The sequence below is a fragment of the Oryctolagus cuniculus genome, chromosome 12 (assembly GCF_051225735.1).
Source record: "Oryctolagus cuniculus isolate XC-2025 breed Fujian yellow rabbit chromosome 12, ASM5122573v1, whole genome shotgun sequence".
In the NCBI taxonomy this organism is placed as follows: domain Eukaryota; kingdom Metazoa; phylum Chordata; class Mammalia; order Lagomorpha; family Leporidae; genus Oryctolagus; species Oryctolagus cuniculus.
The window spans coordinates 105,825,764-105,845,158 of NC_142878.1; the positions used below are offsets into that span (position 1 = coordinate 105,825,764).

General features: G+C 57.8%; 2 protein-coding genes across 10 annotated transcripts in view; one reads left to right on the forward strand and one right to left on the reverse strand.

Moving 5' to 3' along the window:
• The first annotated feature begins 98 nt into the window (after positions 1-98).
• IDH3A (isocitrate dehydrogenase (NAD(+)) 3 catalytic subunit alpha) lies at positions 99-16,863 on the forward strand. Its single transcript, XM_002721591.6, has 11 exons — positions 99-155; positions 5,073-5,135; positions 7,365-7,448; positions 8,673-8,787; positions 9,746-9,933; positions 10,496-10,629; positions 11,460-11,562; positions 11,651-11,715; positions 12,594-12,678; positions 13,046-13,198; positions 15,692-16,863. The coding sequence occupies exons 1-11, from the start codon at positions 129-131 to the stop codon at positions 15,773-15,775; spliced, it is 1,101 nt and encodes a 366-aa protein (XP_002721637.1). The 5' UTR covers positions 99-128; the 3' UTR covers positions 15,776-16,863.
• A 260-nt stretch (positions 16,864-17,123) lies between these two features.
• The window catches only part of ACSBG1 (acyl-CoA synthetase bubblegum family member 1), a 35,218-nt gene continuing 32,946 nt past the window's right edge, over positions 17,124-19,395 (reverse strand). For all 9 annotated transcript variants that reach the window (XR_016218378.1, XR_016218379.1, XM_089310792.1 and 6 more), the window contains 3 exons: positions 19,078-19,217; positions 18,508-18,754; positions 17,124-17,685 (listed from right to left, as the gene is read on the reverse strand). Coding sequence is in view for 7 of the 9 variants with exons in the window: in XM_089310792.1 (XP_089166918.1) it covers positions 17,600-17,685; positions 18,508-18,754; positions 19,078-19,217 (473 nt within the window). In the remaining 2 variants the exon portion in view is untranslated. The remainder of the gene's footprint in view (positions 17,686-18,507; positions 18,755-19,077; positions 19,218-19,395) is intronic.

Consider the following 19,395-nt stretch of genomic DNA (forward strand, 5'->3'; position numbering starts at 1 on the left):
AGCGAGCGCGGAGACAGCCCTTGGCTCGCCGGTGGGGGCGGGGCCTCCGGGAGGCGGGGCCTCCGGCGCGGGCGAAGCGCCTGCGCCCTGCTGCCGCTGCTGTCGCTGCGGTGAGACGAGGGGACGCGATGGCTGGGCCCGCGTGGATCTCCAAGGTGAGCGCTGGCGGGCCGGCTCGAGAGCTGCCTGGCGGGGTGCCGCGTGCTGGCGGGGGCGGCTGCGCGGGCTCCGACGGGGAGGCGGCGGCGGCGCGCAGGGACAGTTGGGGGCCTGGCGAGGCCGCCCTGGCGCCGCGCCCCGGGGCCGGCACGCTGTGTGCGGGCAGCCCCGCGCCGGGCGGCCGGGCCTGGGGTGCGGGCGCCGTCAAGGTCAAGGCGGGAGGCGCCAGCCCTGCTCTTGGCGGGACCCGGCTGCCTCGGTCCGCATCGGCCAGGGCCTCTTCCTGCTGCGGTGCTGACCACGCCGACAGCACCCGGCCCGGCCCGGCCATGCCCAAGGGTCTGCTCGACCTCGGCCATGTCGCCGCAGGGGCCTGGGGCACGGCGTGGGCCTGGGGAGGTCTTTCCAGGTCAGGGAATCCCGGGGCCAGATATTTTTCCCTATGGGAGCGCGTCCCAGCCTGACCTGTGGCGCGCCTGTGGCTGGCCTCCCCCTTTAGAGGACACAGGGCATCCACGCCTGGGAATGATCGGATGACCCCTCGGGGAGGGAGACGGGGGCGCCTTCCTGCGTGGGCCTCCTGCGGCCGGGGAGCCTGAGCTGCCTGTGACAGCCCGGATGCAGGAGCTGGCGCAGGTGTGAGGTCTTGTGTGCGATTCCCCAGTCCTCGGCGGGGGGCTCACTTGTGGCTGAAGACGCCTAGCCCAAGGTCACACAGGGTCAGTGTGAGAGCTGGGGAAGGGCCCCTAGGGTGTGGCTTCCCAGGTCTCAGTTCTGTCCGGCCTGCTCCGGCCAAGGTCAAGTAGCAAATTATAGGTACAAGGAAAACCAGTGTTCTGCTGATGAGTGGTCCTCCAGAAATTTACCATAAGCAATTAATTTTTTTTTTTTTGACGGGCAGTTAGACAGTGAGAGAGAGAGAAAGGTCTTCCTTCTGTTGGTTCACTCCCCTAACGGCCGCAACGGCCGGCATGCTGCACCAATCCAAAGCCAGGAGCTGGGTGCTTCCTCCCAGTCTCCCATGCGGGTGCAGGGACCCAAATACTTGGGCCATCCTTCACTGCCTTCCCGGGCCACAGCAGAGAGCTGGACTGTAAGAGGAGCAACCGGGACTAGAACCCAGGGTGCCGGTGCCGCAGGTGGAGGATTAGCCAAGTGAGCCCTGGCACCGGCCAGGAATTTTTTTAAACAAAATTTGATCCTACTTTTCTCTTCTGCCTTCAAAGAGAGGTTCCAGAGATACACTGTTGTTTATTTATTCAAAATTTTTTATTTATTTGAGAGACCGAGAACCCCCCAGATGCCAGCAATGGCCAGGACCAGAGTTGGGGGCCAGGAATTCAACCCCAGTCTCCCACACGAGTGACAGGAACCCAGTCACTTGAGCCATCAACACTGCCTTCCAGGGTCAGCCTGGGCGGGAAGTGGAGTCAGGAGCTGGGGCTGGGTGTGGAACCCAGGTGCTCCTGTAGGTCTTCCTGGCACTTTAAACGCTAGGCGAAGTGCTTACCCCAGGCACTGTTACTTAGCAGGGAAAAAAATCCTTCCGCTGCAATGTCGGAGCCGTGGGTTTGAGTCCTGGCAATGACCAGTGATGTGCTGAGCCTGTATCTTCCCATACTTGGCTCGCAGAGTCCTTGAGGCTTGAATAAAATCATGGATGTGAGGGCTCCTAATACGTGCAGGCAATCAGACGCCTTCTTAGCTGCCAATCTGTCTTGGCGCTCATCCAGCGGGCAGCGGTTTTGCACATCAGTAAATGGTTCTTGGCTCAGATAAAGGCAAGGCGGCTTTCTGGTGTCACCATGTAAACCAGTCAGTCCCTTAATCGCCCGGCTTACGCTTGCTACCTAATCCATCCCTGTGCGTGCGTCGAGCCGTCAGGACGAGGCACGGACGCAGCACGGCTGGCGTGGTCCGTGCAGAAAATCTTGGTAGCAGGAGTCTGGGAGGGTGTTGCTGCTCCTGGGACCAGACTCCTCCTGTGACCTTTGCCAGAGTCATGCGCCCTGTGGGTCAGTTTCTCCCGTTGGAGATTAGACCAGAGGGGCCTCCGGGGCCGCCCCCAGGGTGGTGGCGCTGCTGAGCCCAGGGCCAGCTGTAATTAGAGCATTTTCCACTAAGCTTTCGGTTGGAACACAGGATCCACAGCTCTTAGGAAAGCTTCCCACAGAGAGAAAATAATGGGTTTGCAGAGATTCTGCGCAGAAGTGCTGTAGTTGTAACACAAGCGCTCCTTGTCCTGCTGTGTGCCAGACACTACGCTGTGGGTTTTTAAGTTGGAGTTAGGCAGGTGGAAGGACCTAAACTCAGAGGTCAAGGTCCAGTCCCCGCTCCAGGCCTGGCCTCCTGTTCTCCCTCTGAACAGGGTCGCCCACACCTGTCTCAGATTGAGAGGATTAGAACACTTTGAAATACCATGCATTCTTTTTTCATTATGCACATTTCCCATGAACCTCTTGGATTATCCCTTGTAGGTATGGATTTCAAAACTTTTTTTGGCACCAAGAGAAGTTTACCTTTTCATTCTGTTTTCCACAAACTTTTGAAGCATCCTCATACTAGGATAATTATAAAATAGCAGGCGACCTGTGCTATGAAAGTTCTGGTCATCTTAGTGACCTGGATGTAGTTAGCACCATTTTTAGGCTAAGGCCTTGGAGGAGGGATGGCAGGGCCGGTGGCTGGGGTGGGGACTCCTTGGGTGGGGCTGCCCAAGCGGCCTCAGCGTATTTAACGCCTATTTATTGAGCACTCGCTGTGAGCTCCTGGGCTTGCATCTTAAATCAGTTCTGTGGTCAGGCCTTCTGTCACAACAGGAAGCGAGCCTGTGAATGTCTTTTGCCACGTGGGGAGAGGCCTAGTGCAAACACTGTCCTCTGCCTGTCAGGGCGTAGCCCACCTGCTGGTGGGTGACCCTGCCCCAGGATGAAGATGTTGGCTGCGCTGTTGCACAGTGTTCTTTCTGGGCCTGGCCCTGTGTTTCAGCCTCAGCCTGGAGGCCTGGCCGTGCGCCCCAGCACTCACTCGTGGGCTGCCTTGGTTGGCTGGCGACCCAGCATCAGTATTTCAGCAGAGGTTCAGGCCCCCAGGGGGAAGACTAGGGGTGTAACAAGTGTGCCTTTGCTCCTTTTATTTGGCAGGAAAGTGACCTTTACAATTTTTGATAAATTTTCATACCTTTGGTCTGTGTATCCACTTTCTCTTTTTATTTTTTTCTCTTTATAATCTAATTTGACTGTACCAGTTCTCAAGGACTCAGCTGTTAAAGTTTGAAATAAACTTTTAAAATGTATGTTTTTGGTGTCTGCTAATGTTAATTAGGGGAAAAATGTATCAATGTTAACATCTTAAGGTGGTGGGATTGCTGGGTGATTTTTTTTTTTTTTAATCCCAGACTCATTTGTTTGAAAGGGAGAGACAGAGAGAGGAAGATCTTCTATCCACTAGTTTATTTCCCAAATATAGGAAGCCTGGAGCCAAAAACTCCATCTGGGTCTCCCACGTGGGTAACGGGTCCAAGCACTTGGGCCATCTTCCGCTGCTTTCTCAGGCCCATTAATAGGAAGCTGGATAGGAAGTGGAGTAGCTGGAACTCAAACCAGCACCCATATGGGATGCTGGCATTGCAAATGGTGGCTTAATCTGCTAGGCCAGGTGGCTGGCTCCGCTTTTGTTTTTTATGTATCTTTCCCTAGTCCCAGCAAACTTGCAATAATGACTGTGTTACCTATGGGAGGGGGCTTCAGAAAGTTTGTAGAACAATGAAATTAAAGGAAAATATGAATTTCCCATGAACTATTTGAAGCCCTTTTGTGTCATCAGAAGAAATAAATAAATAACTTGAAAATCTTTGGGGGCCAGCACTGTGGCACAACAGGTGAAGGTGCCACCTGTGGCGCCAGCATCCCATATGGGCGCTGGTTTGAGTCCCAGCTGCTCCACTTCCGATCCAGCTCTCTGCTGTGGCCTGGGAAAGCAGTAGAAGATGGCCCAGGTCCTTGGGCTGCTGCACCTGTGTGGGAGACCTGGAAGAAGCTCCTGGCTCTTGGCTTCAGATCAGCACAGTTCTGGCCATTGTGGCCAATTGGGGAGTGAACCAGTGAGTGGAAGACTCTCTTTCTGCCTCTCTGTAACTCTGCCTGTCAAATAAGTAAATACATCTTAAAAAAGGAAAAAATCTGTGCTGTGTGGCATGAGCATAGATGGCACTACACATTCTTAGATTTTATTACCAAGTGTGTGTTCTTCCTGTTTGTGGGAGAGAAGACAGGAAGTGTTATGAAGGAGCACTGGCCCAGGGCACGGAGGACCCGAAGCCTGGTTCCCATTTTGCCAGTTAGTCACCGCGTGACCCGCAGGCCGTGTCGCCGTCTGGGCCGGGAGCGAGCTGTGCTCTGGTTGCCCAGGGACTCCCCGCTCTAAAATCAGTGGTGACCGTTTCAGGGTGTGTTCCCTCAGCTGGCCTGGTGGTCCAGAGACGACATGACCTAGCAGATCTCCAAAGAGAAATGACTGAAGCCAGGAGCCGGGAGCTCCTTCCAGGTCTCCCATGCGAGTGCAGGGGCCCCAGCACTTGGGCCATCCTCCACTGCCTTCCCAGGCCACAGCAGAGAGCTGGATCGGAAGTGGAGCAGCCGAGACTCGAACAGGTGCCCATATGGGATGCCGGCACTGCACGCAGCAGCCTTACCCACCACGCCACAGTGTCAGCCAATCACACACAGAAAGTCAGCTTTGAAAATGTGTGACAGCATTTGGGTTTCACGTTTGCACTTGCGTGCCGCGTTGAGCTGATACGCGTGAGAAGTTCATGGGAAGAGTGCGGCCGTGCGAGTGTGTGACATCAGCCATCACAAGTGACTCCCTCTTTTAATCCTGTGTGTGACATTTCTCTGTTGCTATTAACTTAGGTCTCTCGGCTGCTGGGGGCATTCCACAACCCAAAACAGGTGACCCGCGGTTTTGCTGGTGGAGTGAGTATAATTCCGTCTTTTATTTTTTTTTCCTTCCAGAAGTTTCTCAAGAAAGATGCTCCGATGTGTTTATTGCGTAGCATTTATCCCCACTTATTAAAACTGGGGGAAATTGGCTGTATTGGCAACGTGTGTTGAGGCCGCTGCACATTAAAGGAATATTATATTACAGCTGGCCACGGAGCCAGCCACGTTAATACCATGAGGGGGCCTTGTTAAAAATAGATGGAAATCGCCCTGCAGCCCGCTGCTGTGCTGCACGGCCTCGTTTCGGCAAGACGGTTCTTTCCAGGTCGAGAGAAAGTTGTTGAGAAGCTTCGAAACCGGCTTTGCATTTTTCAGTTCCCGAGCTGACGGTAGGGAATGCCTGGCCACATGCAGGCCCCACTGGCCGAGCCTGCCTTGTGCAGTTACACTGGCCCCATGGTGGGGGTGGTGGGGGGGTCACCTGCTGCTCCTTGCATCTGCTGCCCTCAGAGCCCTCCCTCCCCCCAGCCCCAGCCCCGGCATTTGAGCCTGCGCTGTCCCGGCTGATGCCACGGTCTTGGAACCTTCTAGGACTGTGGGTCAGTGGCTTCCTCTTCACTTTCATGTTGCCTCTGTTTGGTGGGGTCTGATTTGGGTTTCCTGTTTCCTACACTGCCATACAGCCTTGTGGGATTTATCAGACCATAGGCCACTGTTTTTTCCCCATTTGCTTCCTGTACTGTGGGAGAAAAATACGTCTGCCGGTGGCCTGTTGGCATTTGTTCTTGGCCGTTGGGAGGACAGGAAGACAAAGCCAAAGGGCTCCTCGGGCCCGGTGTGCCAGAGGTGCAGGACGAGCCTTGGCCTTCCAACTGGAGGCAGCTGAGCCAGTGAACGGGTGGCCGCGGCTTTGCTGCCGTCACTTGTGTTCAGGCTATCCGTTTTTTAAAATAAAACATTAATCGGCCTGCTGGAGGAGATTACTTTCAAAAGAAGTAAGACACTAATTTTTCAAGATTTCTTCATATGTAGAGAACTCCAGGGAGTCTCACTGGAAGAAGGCAGAGGGCCAGGGACCCATGAATTCATGGTGGTGGAGAAGCTGTCGCCCAGGCGGCTGGGACTGGAAAAAACCAGGGCCAAACCCCTGGGTGGGGGAGGTCCCCAAGTAATAAAGTGTGCAGGTCCCACATGGAGAGAGAGGTCCGAATATGAACTCGTTTGCACCCTCTGATCTTTGCCTCTCCCGTACTGTCATTCCCATGTTTGAAACGCTGGCCCCGTCTTAGCTGAAACCTTTGGAGGAGTCATATGTCCACTTCCTGCCCTTGCACATGGCAGGAGTGACACACGTGCTGTCCTCCTGGCCCTGGTCAGCTCTGCTGAGCCTCCCTAGGTGACACTCGTCATTAAGGACCCAGGCAGAGGCAGCTGTGAAAGATGGGTGCCTCCCTTTTTCTTCTTTTTTTTTTTTGAAATGTTTGTTTATTGTTTAGTTTCACTTTATTTGAAAGATGGACAGAAACAGATCTCCATTTGCAAGTTCATTCCCCAAGTGCCCTCAACAGTTGGGGCTGGGCCAGGCCGAAGTCGGGATCCTGGAACCCAATCTGGGTCTCCCACGTGGGTGGCAGGGATGCAGTGACTTGAACCATGATCCGCTAGCTCTCAGGCAGCCGTCGTGAGGAGCTGGAGCTGAGACTTGAACCCAGGCACTCCGACGTGGCATGTGGGGGGCCCTCACCGCTGTGCCGGCGCCCGCCCTGGCTTCTCTCCACGTAAAGTCAGCTTTCTCTGAGTGCCAAGACGGCCTGCCTCTGCCGGGTTGGAAGAGTGGAGGGCGGAGGCCGTGCGAGCGGCTTTCCAGGGCCACAGCGGGAGGGAAGGGCGCCTGCTGCAGGAAACCCTGAACATTTCTGTGCGGGAGCAGTGCAGCATGCAAGGGTGGGACTGTCCCTGGGGTGAGAGCCCTGAATGCATTGGTGTCACTGTAGCCTGTCTGAGAAGAAGTACAAATGCATCAGGTGGGGAGCCTGCTGGACAGTTGAACTTATTTTTGCCTATGTAAAGAGGGTCGTTTGAGTTCTTTTAAAAGCCAAGCTCAGAGACAGCATAGACTGTGGGTCTTTTCCTTACTGTGTTGCCTTCTTAATTGCATCCGAGTCTTCCGAGGATTCCCATCAAGTGGCTTTCTCTCTGCGTGCTGTCTGTTTGGAACCTAGAAGCCAAGTCTTACTGTCTCCTTTGATTTCTTGCACTCAGGTTCAGACAGTGACTTTAATTCCAGGAGATGGCATTGGCCCTGAAATCTCAGCTGCGGTTATGAAGATTTTTGATGCTGCCAAAGTAAGTGGGCTCAAGAAATGCGTGGACTTAGCAGTGACTCGAGGCTGAGCTCCCCGGCTGCACTCACTTCTGTAAAGCCGGGGAGGTGCGCCCTCCCCCGAGCTTGTCCTTCCACAGTGCCATGCCAGTGTCGACTGAAGCTGCCGCAGTGCCGCCTGTCGTGTGTGACGTCGAGGGGGTGGTCCTGACCTGTGGGTCTTGCAGCCTTGCCTGTGTTAGGGTCTCGGAGCCCCACCAAGTCCCCCGTGTGCCTCTTTCTCCCTTCCTACCAAAATAGAGCCTAAGTGATGTGTGAGAAACCTGTATAGGAGACTTTACGTTACTTTCTAAAAAATTTATTTATTTATTTGAGATGTGGATATATAAGAGAGAGAGAGAAAGAGAGACAGAGAAATTGAGAGCTCACATTCAGTGTTCACCCCTCAAATGCCTACAATGGCCAGGAGAAGGCCAGGAGCCAGGGACGTGATCCCGGTCTCCCGTGTGGGTGGCAGGAACTTCAGTCCCTGTTGCCTCCCAGCGTGCACCAGCAGGGAAGCTGGGATGGGGAGCTGGGCCGAGACTTGGGCCGGGCGTCCTGACGTGGGACACGGGCATGCCACAGGTGTCCTCGCTGCTGCGCCGAGCAGCTGCCCCAGGTCTCCCGTTCTCTTCACACGAGTCACGGGTGTCCAGTGCGTTCCCAGAGTTGTGTAGCCCTCACCACAGCCAGTTTAAACACGTTTGCATTACCCAATAAGACACTCCATACCCATTGGTCACTGCCTGTCTCCCCTTTCTCCCACCCCGCCCCCAACCCTGGGCCCCCACTCATCCAACTTCTGTCCCCATAGAGTGGCCTGTTCTGGAGATTGCCTGTAAGTAGTCTTGGGCTCGGCATCCTTGGCTTTGCACGGTGTTTCCAAGGTTCGTGACGGCATGTCAGTGCTGCACCTCCGTCCCGGGCTACATGCCTGTGAGCTGTGCGCCCCCACCCCTCCTGACGTTCTCATGACAGCCACCTTGAGAGTCCTGGAGAAGAAAGGCAGGGGGCAGGTGGCAGCCAGAAGTGACCACGGCGCTCGCCATGGAGACGCGACCTCTCTTCCTGCGCCAGGAGCCGCCCGGACGCCCGCCGCCCCGTCTTTCCCAGCCACATGCCGAGTTGCAGTAGTCTGCTCACGCTTGCAGCCTGCCCGTCTCAGTTAGGTCTCTCCAGTTCCCTGTGCTCTGTGTGGCATTCAGGCCCCGATTCAGTGGGAGGAGCGGAATGTGACTGCCATCCAAGGCCCGGGAGGACGGTGGATGATCCCTCCAGAAGCCAAGGAGTCCATGGACAAGAACAAGATGGGCTTGAAAGGTAGCACTGGCCCAGGGACCGGGGGCCAGGGTGGGCGGCGATGCCTGCGACAGGTGTTGGGGGTGTCAGAGTTTCTGCGTGTCCCAGCCAAGGCCTGCCCACCTACAGAGTAAAGGCGTCTTTTTCGGAAGTAACTACTCAGACAAAGACACTTTGTCCTTCATTTGGGACATTCTTTTCCCCCCAGATAAACGATGAAGTGTTCCTGACCCGTACCGAGTGACAACATCCATTTATAGTCCCCTAGATTTATCTTTTACTTAATTTGCACATTTTTGTCATTTTTTTTTTTAAAGATTTATTTATTTGAAAGAGTTACAGATAGAGAGGTCTTCCATCTGCTGGTTCACTCCCCAGATGGCCACAATGGCCGGAGCTGCGCCTATCCAAAGCCAGGAGCCAGGAGCTTCTTCCAGGTCTCCCACATGGTGCAGGGACCCAAAGACTTGGGTCATCTTCTACTGCTTTCCCAGGTTGTAGCAAAGACCTGGATCGGAAGTGGAGCAGCCGGGACTGGAACCAGAGCCCATATGGGATGCCGGCACCTCAGACCAGAGCTTTAACCCACTGCCCCACAGCACCGGCCCCTTGTCATTGTTGTAATTCCTGTTGAAGGTCGTGATTCTCGTGACCAGTTGAAATTCTGGCTTTAAAACCACAGCCACGTCCCAGTGCACATCTCCTGTCCGTGACTCACTGGCCGCCAGGCTCAGACACATTTTTAAGCGATGGGAACGGAGTTGGCACCAGTTCACCATGAGAGTGAGGGTTGGCCCGTGGCCTGCACCCGGTACGGCATGTGGCCGTCAGGACGAGAAATGCAGTCGGTGTCCCTGGTGTGACTGAGGGAGAGGGAGAAGTTAGAGGCAGAACGCACTTCACGAGGCAGCCCAGCTGGGTTCGGAGGGCACGTGGGAGAGCCAGATGTATCCGTGCCCCTGGGTCTTCCTGGTTACAGGCCCCTTGAAGACCCCGATAGCGGCCGGTCACCCATCTATGAACCTGTTGCTCCGGAAAACATTCGACCTCTATGCCAACGTCCGGCCGTGCGTCTCCATCGAAGGCTACAAGACCCCGTACACCGACGTGAACATCGTCACCATCCGCGAGAACACCGAGGGGGAGTACAGCGGGATCGAGCACGTGGTAGGTTTGCCGCGCGCTCTGAGACCCCTGGCTGTGAGTCCGCCCGTTCCCGCTCCCAGCTGACAGGGCACTGCCGCGTGAGGAGCGGTGGGGGTGTGCCCGGCACAGGCTTGGGGAGCTGCTGTCGGCTTTGTTTTACAAGCAGAGAGCTTCAGTCTGCGGGGGTCCTCCCCAAATGCCCACCCTTGCCAAGACGGGGCCAGAGGCAAAGCGGGGAGCTGGGAGTACAACCCAAGTCCCCCGTGGGGTTGGCAGGAACCCAAATACTGGAGCTGGCCCTCTGCCTCCCAGGGTCTGCAGCAGCAGGAAGCTGGGGTCCGGAAGCAGAGCGAGCTGCTCTGACGTGGGACCCTGGGGTCTTCCCCGCTCCCTGCCTCGGTAGTTTGAGCGCCCTCTTCACAGGTGTGCTGTCGGGCGGGTGACCGTCTGCACCTCCGCGTTCCTCATCTGTGCCATGCGTCTGCCGTGGGCTGGGATGAGCGTGGAGCTAGCTGTCCTGGCTGCCTGCTGCGGCCGGCCGGCGCGCCCGCCCCGTCCAGTGAGCAGGCCTTCTCCCTTCCAGATCGTGGACGGGGTTGTGCAGAGCATCAAGCTCATCACCGAGGAGGCGAGCAAGCGCATCGCGCAGTTTGCCTTCGAGTACGCCCGCAACAACCACCGCAGCAACGTCACGGCCGTGCACAAAGCCAACATCATGTGAGTGCCGCCGCCGCCGCCCCGGGGAGCAGTGATGGAGCCCCCCCGCCCCCATGCTCCTCTCCAGCCCCCACACCCGGGCTTCGCCGCGGGAACCCCAGATGCGGACGAAGAGGGGCAGGAGTTCAGGTCCTGGAAGTCAGTGGAGGGACAGAGCATTTGCAGCAAGGGATGGGAATGGGGTGTGCTCCCACGGGGCCACGCACTCAGGGCTGGGGGCGGGGCGAGACGCCAGCAGGGGACCCCTCACCCAGCCTGAGACGCCAGCAGGAGACCCCTCACCCAGCCTGAGACGCCAGCAGGGGGACCCCTCACCCAGCCTGAGACGCCAGCGCGGGGACCCCTCTCCCAGCCTGAGACGCCAGTGGGGGGACCCCTCTCCCAGCCTGAGACGCCAGCGGGGGGACCCCTCACCCAGCCTGAGACGCCAGCAGGGGACCCCTCTCCCAGCCTGCTGAGGGCTGTCTGAATGTGCAGAGAAACAGGTGTTGAGTCTACAGTAGAGCGAATGTGTAAACCCGTGAGGGGCGTGGCCTCTCAGAGCCACCTGATTAACCCCGCTGGGTGTTTCTCAGTTCTCGCTGGATAGTACCATAAAAATAGAGCCTTCTCCCTTACCTTCAGACTGTTTTCTAGTTCTTGCCCTTTTGTGCTTCCGGAAGGATCCCAAAACATTTCCAGCTTACATTTTATTAACTGCCTGAGACATGATTCCCGTGTGGTTGAAATGAGACATCTTGGGGCTTCTGGGAGTGAATCTGCTTCTCGGGCTTGATCTTTTTCTTGCCATAAGTCTCTGTCTTCAGCGGTTTTTGTCTGATTAAATCCAGGCGGATGTCAGACGGGCTCTTCCTGCAGAAGTGCAGGGAGGTTGCGGAGAACTGCAAAGACATTAAGTTCAATGAGATGTACCTGGACACAGTGTGTCTGAACGTAAGTACACCCTCGCTGGCAGCTGCTGCTTCTCGGGCCAGCGGAAGGGCTCTCCCCTTGCTAAATGCACAAATGTGTTTTCTCGCAGATGGTACAAGACCCGTCCCAATTTGATGTCCTCGTTATGCCAAATTTGTATGGAGACATCCTCAGGTGAGTCTGGCCGGTAGTTATCTTAAAATAAATGACAGCTTAGCACTTTCAATCTCAGGTGCGATCTAAGTCTGTTTTCTGTGGCTGTAACAAAATGCCAGGGGCTGCTGGCTTTGTGAAGGCAAGAGTTCATCCTGGCTCCTTGCGTGGGATGGGGAAGTTTGAGAAGTGTGCTAGCGTCTGGTGAGGGCCTTGATTGGTTCAGCTCCTGGGGGGGACGTGGAAGGGAAGCAGGTGTGGGTGTGGGAGCCTCGGGGGAGGGCCAGGCTCACTCTGTAACAACTCTGCTGAGAGCGAGCACCCACTCCCTGGAGGAAAGCATCAGCCGGCGGGTGCCAGGGAGCGCACATTGGGGGCTGTCTCTTCGTCCCTTTGCCAGATCAGCTCTGGGCTGTCGCTCCCTAACCATCCGTCCACTCCTGCCAGTTCCCGGATGGTCGATTGGCTGAGTGATTCCAGTATGTTTTGTCATGTATAGCTGGAGGTGGTCCCTTAGTAACTTTTGAGGTTATTTCAGACTTAGGGAAAAGTTTCAAGGGTTGTATAAACAAGTCAAGGCTCAGGCTAGACCTGTGGGCTCAGGCTGGACCCTTGGTTTTCTGTTTTATTCAGTGGTGAGTCCATCAGAGCCTGGCCGGGGGTCTCTTCTCCAGGGCTCCTGTGTGCTCTCCACACAGCCCTGCCGTCTGGGGCCCCGCCTGGCTTCACACTGCAGGCTCCCCCACGTTCTCCTAACCCCAGCCCCGGGATCAGCCGTTTCTCCCAGGAGCCCTGTGGTTCCTTGGGGGGAGGACGGTTATCTCAGAACTGATGTCTGGGAGCCAGGCGAAATGTCTTGTTTTTCAGAATATTCTGTGATTTTGCTTTTCCGCCCCCAGCGACCTGTGTGCAGGGTTGATTGGCGGTCTCGGCGTGACACCGAGTGGCAACATCGGAGCCAACGGGGTCGCCATCTTCGAGTCGGTGAGGCCCCCCTCTGAAGGCAGAGTTCAGATCTGGAGTCGGCCTGAGCCCTCGGGGCGGGTTATTGGGCTTTAACTCTCGGGTTTCCAGCTTGTCAGAAGAAAGCGATGCCTTATTTATCTCTCAGTTATAAGCTTGGTTTGCTCGTTTATTTTCTTCTAGACATTTCTTAATTACGCCTCCTTCCTCCCTTAAAATCCTTTATCAAACTTTGGGTGGAAAGATGGGCGGTCTGCATTTTCCTGTGTTTTCCCAAGGCTGACTTGCACACACTGGCTGCGGGTGGGGGGTGGCAGTGGCCCCGGCTCCCCAGCCCAGGGGCCGCTTCTCCTGCCGCCCTCCTGCTGATGCACCTTGCCTGGGCTAGGTTCACGGGACAGCCCCGGACATCGCAGGCAAGGACATGGCCAACCCCACAGCCCTGCTGCTCAGCGCCGTGATGATGCTGCGTCACATGGGCCTGTTTGACCACGCCGCGAGAATCGAGGCTGCGTGCTTTGCTACGATTAAGGACGGAAAGGTATCCGCCATCGCGCCCTCCCTGGGCCGGGACCAACGCACTCTTCCCACGTGTCTGCATGCGGGGGCCAGGCAGTGGTTCCCAGAGCTGACAGAGCCGCTGCTGGATGGGGATTCTCAGCGTGGGCTTCCTCATCCACTCCAGGGACATGTGCGGGAAGACACAGACGTGCTATATGACGGACAGACGTCCGTGCGTGGTGGGAGCCAGAGTCGGGGCAGGCCCAGGCACCTGCTGCCGGGAGCAGTCTTGGTCCCATCTGTTACCTTTTCTGGGCAGTCTTCCTCTCAGTAACATCGAAGGATGCGCATTCTCTTTTTGCAGAGATTTGTTTATTTATTTAAAGGCAGAAGTACACAGAGAGGTCTTTCATCTGCTGGTTTCATCTGTTGATGCACCCAAATGGCTGCATCAGCCAGGACTGGAGCAGGCTGAAGCCAGGAGCCAGGAGCTCCATCCGGGTCTCCCACTGCTTTCCCAGCCGGAGCAGGGAGCTGCAGCCGAGCAGCTGGGGCTTGAACCAGTGCTGCAGTGTGGGAGGCTGGTGTTGCAGGCGGCGGGTTCACTCACTGTAATTTAATGCTAGTCCCCAATGGTGTACGTTATTTTTTAAAAAGTTATTTATTTTCGGGGTTGGCACTGTAGCATAATGGGTAAAGCCGCCTCCTGTGGCGCCGGCATCCCATATGGGCACTGGTTCGAGTCCTGGCTGCTCCACTTCAGATCCAGCTTTCTGCTGTGGCCTGGGAAAGCAGCAGAAGATGGCCCACGTGCTTGGGCCCCTGCGCCCACGTGGGAGAGCCGGAAGAAGCTCCTGGCTCTCAGCTTTGGATCAGCCCAGCTCCAACCATTGCAGCCACTTGAGGAGTGAACCAGCAGATGAAAGACCTCTCTCTGTCTCTCTACCTCTGCCTTTCAAATAAACAAATAACTCTTTTTTAAAAGAATTATTTTCATCTTATTGAAAGGCAGAGCTGTTCCACGCATTGGGTCACTCCCTAAATGCCCACAACAGCTGAGGCTGGGCAGGCAGAAGCCCGGGGCCGGAACTCAGTCCAGGTCTCCCATGTGAGTGGGTGCGCATCTGCAGGAAGCTGGGTGGGAAGCAGAGGCGGTGCTGTGATGCGGAATGCCGGCACATGAGCCATGGTGCAGGACCCCCGTCCCCGGCGTGCGCACGTGCGCATTCTGCGATGTTAAGAGTGAGAGAAGATGGTGGCAGTGGGCAAGGCCAGGGCCTCCGGTGCAGGTGCAGAGTCCCTGTGTTTATAATACAGGGATGTTCTGGGTTGATACTAAGTATGCATCTGTCCGGGAGTCATTCAGAAGTTTTATAAAAGTAGCCATCATGGCTCCAACGCTTAGCTGACTTCCAGTTCCGCATGTGGAGCTAAGTGGATCTCACTGCCCTGTGAAGAAGGTGCTTCCGTAGATGGGGTGCCGAGGCACAGAGAGAGGGACGGGGGGCTCTGTCCCAGCTCTCGCACCTCCTGGCTGTCGTCCCCAGCCACCTCCCCTGCCCCCATAGCGGCTGGAGCCACAGCTGGGGGTGATGGGTTTTTCTGAAAGCCGAGGAGGGTGGTGGAGGGCGCGTCTCAGGGGGCGACCCTAGGAGAGCTGAGCCCGCGTCGGGGCCCTTCTCTGTCTCAAGCATTGTGGTGAAACGCTCGTGAGGGGCAGTGTGCCTGCTGGTCCCAGCGGGGGCGCCGAGCCCTGCCGCCTGTAGCCGCTGCTCCGTCTGTCTCTAGCGCCCAAATCCTCCCAAAGCGAGGCTCTCCCCCACGAAACACCAGCCCCCGGCGACCCCTCCTGCTTCCGTCTCTGGGGGCGCTGACTACTTCCGGGACCTCGTGTGGACGGAAACACGGACGCCCAGCTTGTTCTGCGTGCTGCTGAGCTGGCGCCCCCTGCAAGAGGACTCTGTTCTCAGTGCGCGCCTGAGGCTCGTTCCGACGGCGGCCCCTCTGGCGGCCTAGGCGTTGTCTGCCTTTGATGCTGAGGCCCCGCGGAGGACAGAGGGCCGCGGGAGCTGGCAGGAGATGGATCGGCCTCGCGGGAGACTTTGTTTGCCCGAAGAGGGAAATGGAAGAATTAGTGACGGGAGTGTTTCCTCGGTATCTGTCTCCCAGCCTCCAAAGACAGATCCAAAGACGTCTCCAGTTTTCGAAGCTTCAGAAGTCCCCACGGGCTTGATGAAGCCTGCGGTTCAGATTTGCTTTCACTTAGACGTCCGTAATCAGCAAATCTTTCCTTAGGGTCTGTGCCGGGCTGGGCACGAGGGAACATTCTGGAAACCCTCCCTGCCTTCTGACTCCCTGAGGGGCGTCCTGGGCGTCCCAGCGCTCCTGGAGTGTGTGTGTGTGGGGGGGTGACGGGCCAGGGCGAGCCTCCCCCTGGAGCCAGGAGCCAGTGCGTCTCACGGGGGTTAAGCAGAACCCTGGGCTCCCTTTAGGGTGTGCTCACGTTTGCATTTTTGCTTTTCCCCTTCCTCAGAGCTTAACAAAAGACCTGGGCGGCAACGCCACGTGCTCAGACTTCACGGAGGAGATCTGCCGCCGCGTGAAAGACCTGGATTAGGCCCGCCGCCGCCTGGGCGGCCATCGCTCCCGCCCTGCCCTGCGCGGTCCCGGCTGCTCGCCGGCAATGGCGCGTCTTCAGACCTGGCCTTTTAACACCTGCGCCGAGATGGCGGGCGACGCCCCGGGCCAGCTTTCGAGGGACTTTTTCCAAGCGCTGGTTTTATTTATTAAACGCCCGTCTGGTCAACACCTCTCGGTGCACTCTAGGGGACTCTCAGCCGCTGTCGCTAACCATTTCATTTCACGCTTCAGTCCGCAGTGTGTCTCCCCGGCCGTGCAGAGCGGGATGCAGAATTCACGGGGAAAACATCTAACTTTCTCAGAGAAAAACCCTGTTTGCCTTGATTGACAGCGACAGGACGGAGATAAAAGGGAATAGCGGCTTCATAGCACAAGACGAGCTTCCTGCCAAGCTAAGCAGACACAGGACAAGCTGCCCGGGCGAGTCCCGCCGCACACGGGAACGCGCACGTGTGTCCTTGACACGCGTGAATAAAAACTTCACTTCCACAGAATAGATAAGGAGGCGCGTAGTTTTGGTTAGGAAGGCACAGATGACGTGTTGGGTACAAAGACTCAAAGCCCGGGACGCTCAGCTGTTTTATGTCCCAGGAGAGATTTTCTGTTCTGTCCAGGAGCAGTCCTCCTTTCTCACGGGAGCCGTTTTCAGCATCCTGAATTGTCACAGCCTCTGCCGCTGGCCCGGCACTGCCTGGTCACCTGTGCGTGCTGCGCTGGGGGCACGTGGGAGCCGGCTGCCTCTGCCCCCGCTGTGTGTCGACAGCGGCCTGAGCCGAGTCCCAGAACCGGGGCACACTTGGAGCCGGGCCCCTCCGCTTTGGACCCCCGCAGGAGCTACTGGTCCCCCTCGGCCCCTCCCCTAGGCACCTGCCGGCCCCTCGGCCCTCGTGTGACTTTGCAAACCTGTGGTTTTGCGCAGTGCACCCAGGCCACGAGGGGCGGGTCCGTTTGAAAGCTGTCCCCCGGCGCACGTCTGACTTGTTTAAGCGGCTGCTTCTGTTGTATCGGATTGTGCTCATTATCAGTGGCTTTTGGGTTTGCAGAAATAAAGAATTCCCAACCCGACCGAGACGTGCACTTTCTCTGCAGGCTTCCCACGCTCATCCTTGGGTCGTTTTGCCGAGGGCGTCCCCAACAATGGCTGCTCACCATGCTGAGGGCGGGAGGGGCCCCAGCAGCTGCTTTTACTAGAATGTTCCACCCGACCTTTGTGCCGGGGCAGTCACAGTCACTCACACACTTCCTGCGTACAGTCCCGCGGGTTAAACACCTGCTGTGTCTAGAAGTGGCCCTGCCCGCTCAACTGACAGAGAAGGCGGGGACAGTTGTGTTAAAAGGTTTAATATTCAAATGACACATTAAATATAATCAAATAGCTTTGTTACGCATCAAGCCGGCTGGTGAGGCGGAGGGGTGGGCTCCCAGGCAGCCAGTGCACAGCTGAGCAGGGACTGCTCTCCCCAGGCCCCGCCCACCGCAGCCCACCAGGGGTCCGGCTGTTAGGGGCGCTAGCAGCTCGTTAAATCTACCCGGGACGAAGGCCCCAAATGACGGGCCCTTCACTTCTGGAAGGGAAGCTGATCTCATTTGTCACCTGAACCAAAAGCAGTACTGAAACTATCCACACACGAAGAATGTCAGCTGTCGGCGTGGACCCGGCCGTGCCACGCCCCCACTGGGACGCCAGGCAGACCTGCCGGAAGCTCTGGGCCCAGACTGAAGGGAGCTGGAGCTCAGGAATTGGCTCGAAAGGCCTGCCGCCATGGACCTACGCAGCAGGAGCCGGAACCCCGGGCCCCGGCTACTTTCTTTGCTCTTGGTAAAAGGAATCAATGATGTCCTTGTACTTCTCCAGGACTGTGAGCCTCTTCAGTTTCATCGTGGGACCTAGAGGGAGAGCGGGGAGAAGCGTGAGGCCCAGCTCTGTGAGACGCGTGTGGCCAAGGTCCTGGCTCAGGAGACCCGCAAGTCTGGAACTGAGGCAGATGGGCCCGGCCAAGGAGCTGGCCTCCCGCCGCTGTGGCCCCCAGTCCGCACAGGACACACCCAACACACCCTCTGGACCCCGTCGTTTAGGGATGGATGAGACACAACATTTGGATATTTTCCACCTGCCATTGCGGAAGTAGTGGATAAAAAGCAGAGCCCGAGAGCAGTTTCTGTCCCAGGCTCTCGGGTCGTGCCCTCTGGGTTGAGCCAGTGGCCCTGTCGCAGGCACACGCATGCAGCTTCCGGAGGGGGCTGTTGCCCACAGACCGGGGCCTTGGCCTGCAGCCAGCAAGGCAGTGATACCTGCCAACAACCACGTGCTGGGCGCAGAAGTGCAGCCCCCGCGTCGCGAGCCACAGCCCCGCAAGCTGCCCGGAAACAGACGACTCCATGTGGGGCGACAGATGACGCACGCATGGCCTCTGCCTGCCGGCGGCCCTGCGCACTGCCATGATGGTGTGTGTCGGTTGGGTAGGGGGTGGGGGTCTACAAGCCCTCCTCTCCAGGTCCCTCGCCTCGGCCTTGCTTTCCCCTCTGTGGTCTGACGTCCGGGTGGCCTAACAGTTCCACCGCCATCCAGGGAGAAAGTCCCACAGACAAGACCGCGGTCCCAGGCTTCTGTGGGCCCTCTGGCTCCCACGGGCCGCACCGTCCCCTCCTGCCAGCCCTGGCTGCTTCCCGACAGGCGCCTCCCAGGCCCCCCGTCCAGCCCCGGCCTACCCAGCTCTCCGCCCGAGATGGAGAAGTCCCGCTCGAGGATGGCCCACTTCTGGATGTGGTAGGGCCGGGCGGCCGCGTTGCTGTTCACTCTCTGGATGCCCTCCTCTATGGCCTGGTACACGGCCTGGTCCCGCCGCCCCACGATCTCCGACACCGTGGTGGCCCGGCTGCCCACCCTCTGGCAGAACTCCAAGGCTTGTTCGCTCAGGTTATCCGTGGGGTCCGAGGTGTCCGGGTCCAGAGTGCACTGCGAAGGCAGGTGGGAGACGAGGCCCGAGGCTCAGAGCTGACGGCACGGGCCTCCGTGCTGCCAGCTCCGTCCTAGAGACGGTTCTGGGAGGACTCTGCAGCCCTGCCTTTGGCGGGAGCAGTGGCCTACCGGAACCAGAACCGCCTGAGGCTGAGGAGCCTGAGGGTGGCAGGTGCACCATGAGAGCTGCTGGGGGGAGGGGTTTGTGTGGGCTGTTGTTGCCCCGCCGTGCAGGGGCAGCAGTGACCCGAGTCCCCCGTGTGCCTTGGCCAAGCCCAGGCCCCCCCCCCCGCCCCGCCCAGCCAGAGCCCCGGGCGCACCTTCAAGGTGAGCAGCATAGACAGGAACTTCCTCTGGTCCCCGACGAGCATGGCGTTGCTGATGATCGGCACCTCCGTCTTCACCGCCTCCTCGATGGGCACCGGGGGCACATTCTCCCCGCCGGCCGTGATGATCAGCTCTGGGGAGACAAGGCCACGCCCCCGGCACAGGCTGGAGTCCAGGGGCGCCTGCTGACCCCCAGTCCTGGCCTCAGCCACAGCTGCCCAGGCCAGGAGCAGGCGGCACTGCTGGAGCTGGCCCCTCGCACCTGCAGGCAGCCCCCCACCCATCCTCACCCGAGCCCTCGGCCACAGCCC

Excerpts from the sequence above, each read along its gene's own strand:
- IDH3A (XM_002721591.6), top strand. The coding sequence starts at position 129 with ATGGCTGGGCCCGCGTGGATCTCCAAG. Across the intron at positions 7,449-8,672 it reads AGATTTTTGATGCTGCCAAA|GCCCCGATTCAGTGGGAGGA; the intron begins GTAAGTGGGCTC and ends TGTGGCATTCAG. Across the intron at positions 12,679-13,045 it reads GGGTCGCCATCTTCGAGTCG|GTTCACGGGACAGCCCCGGA; the intron begins GTGAGGCCCCCC and ends TGCCTGGGCTAG.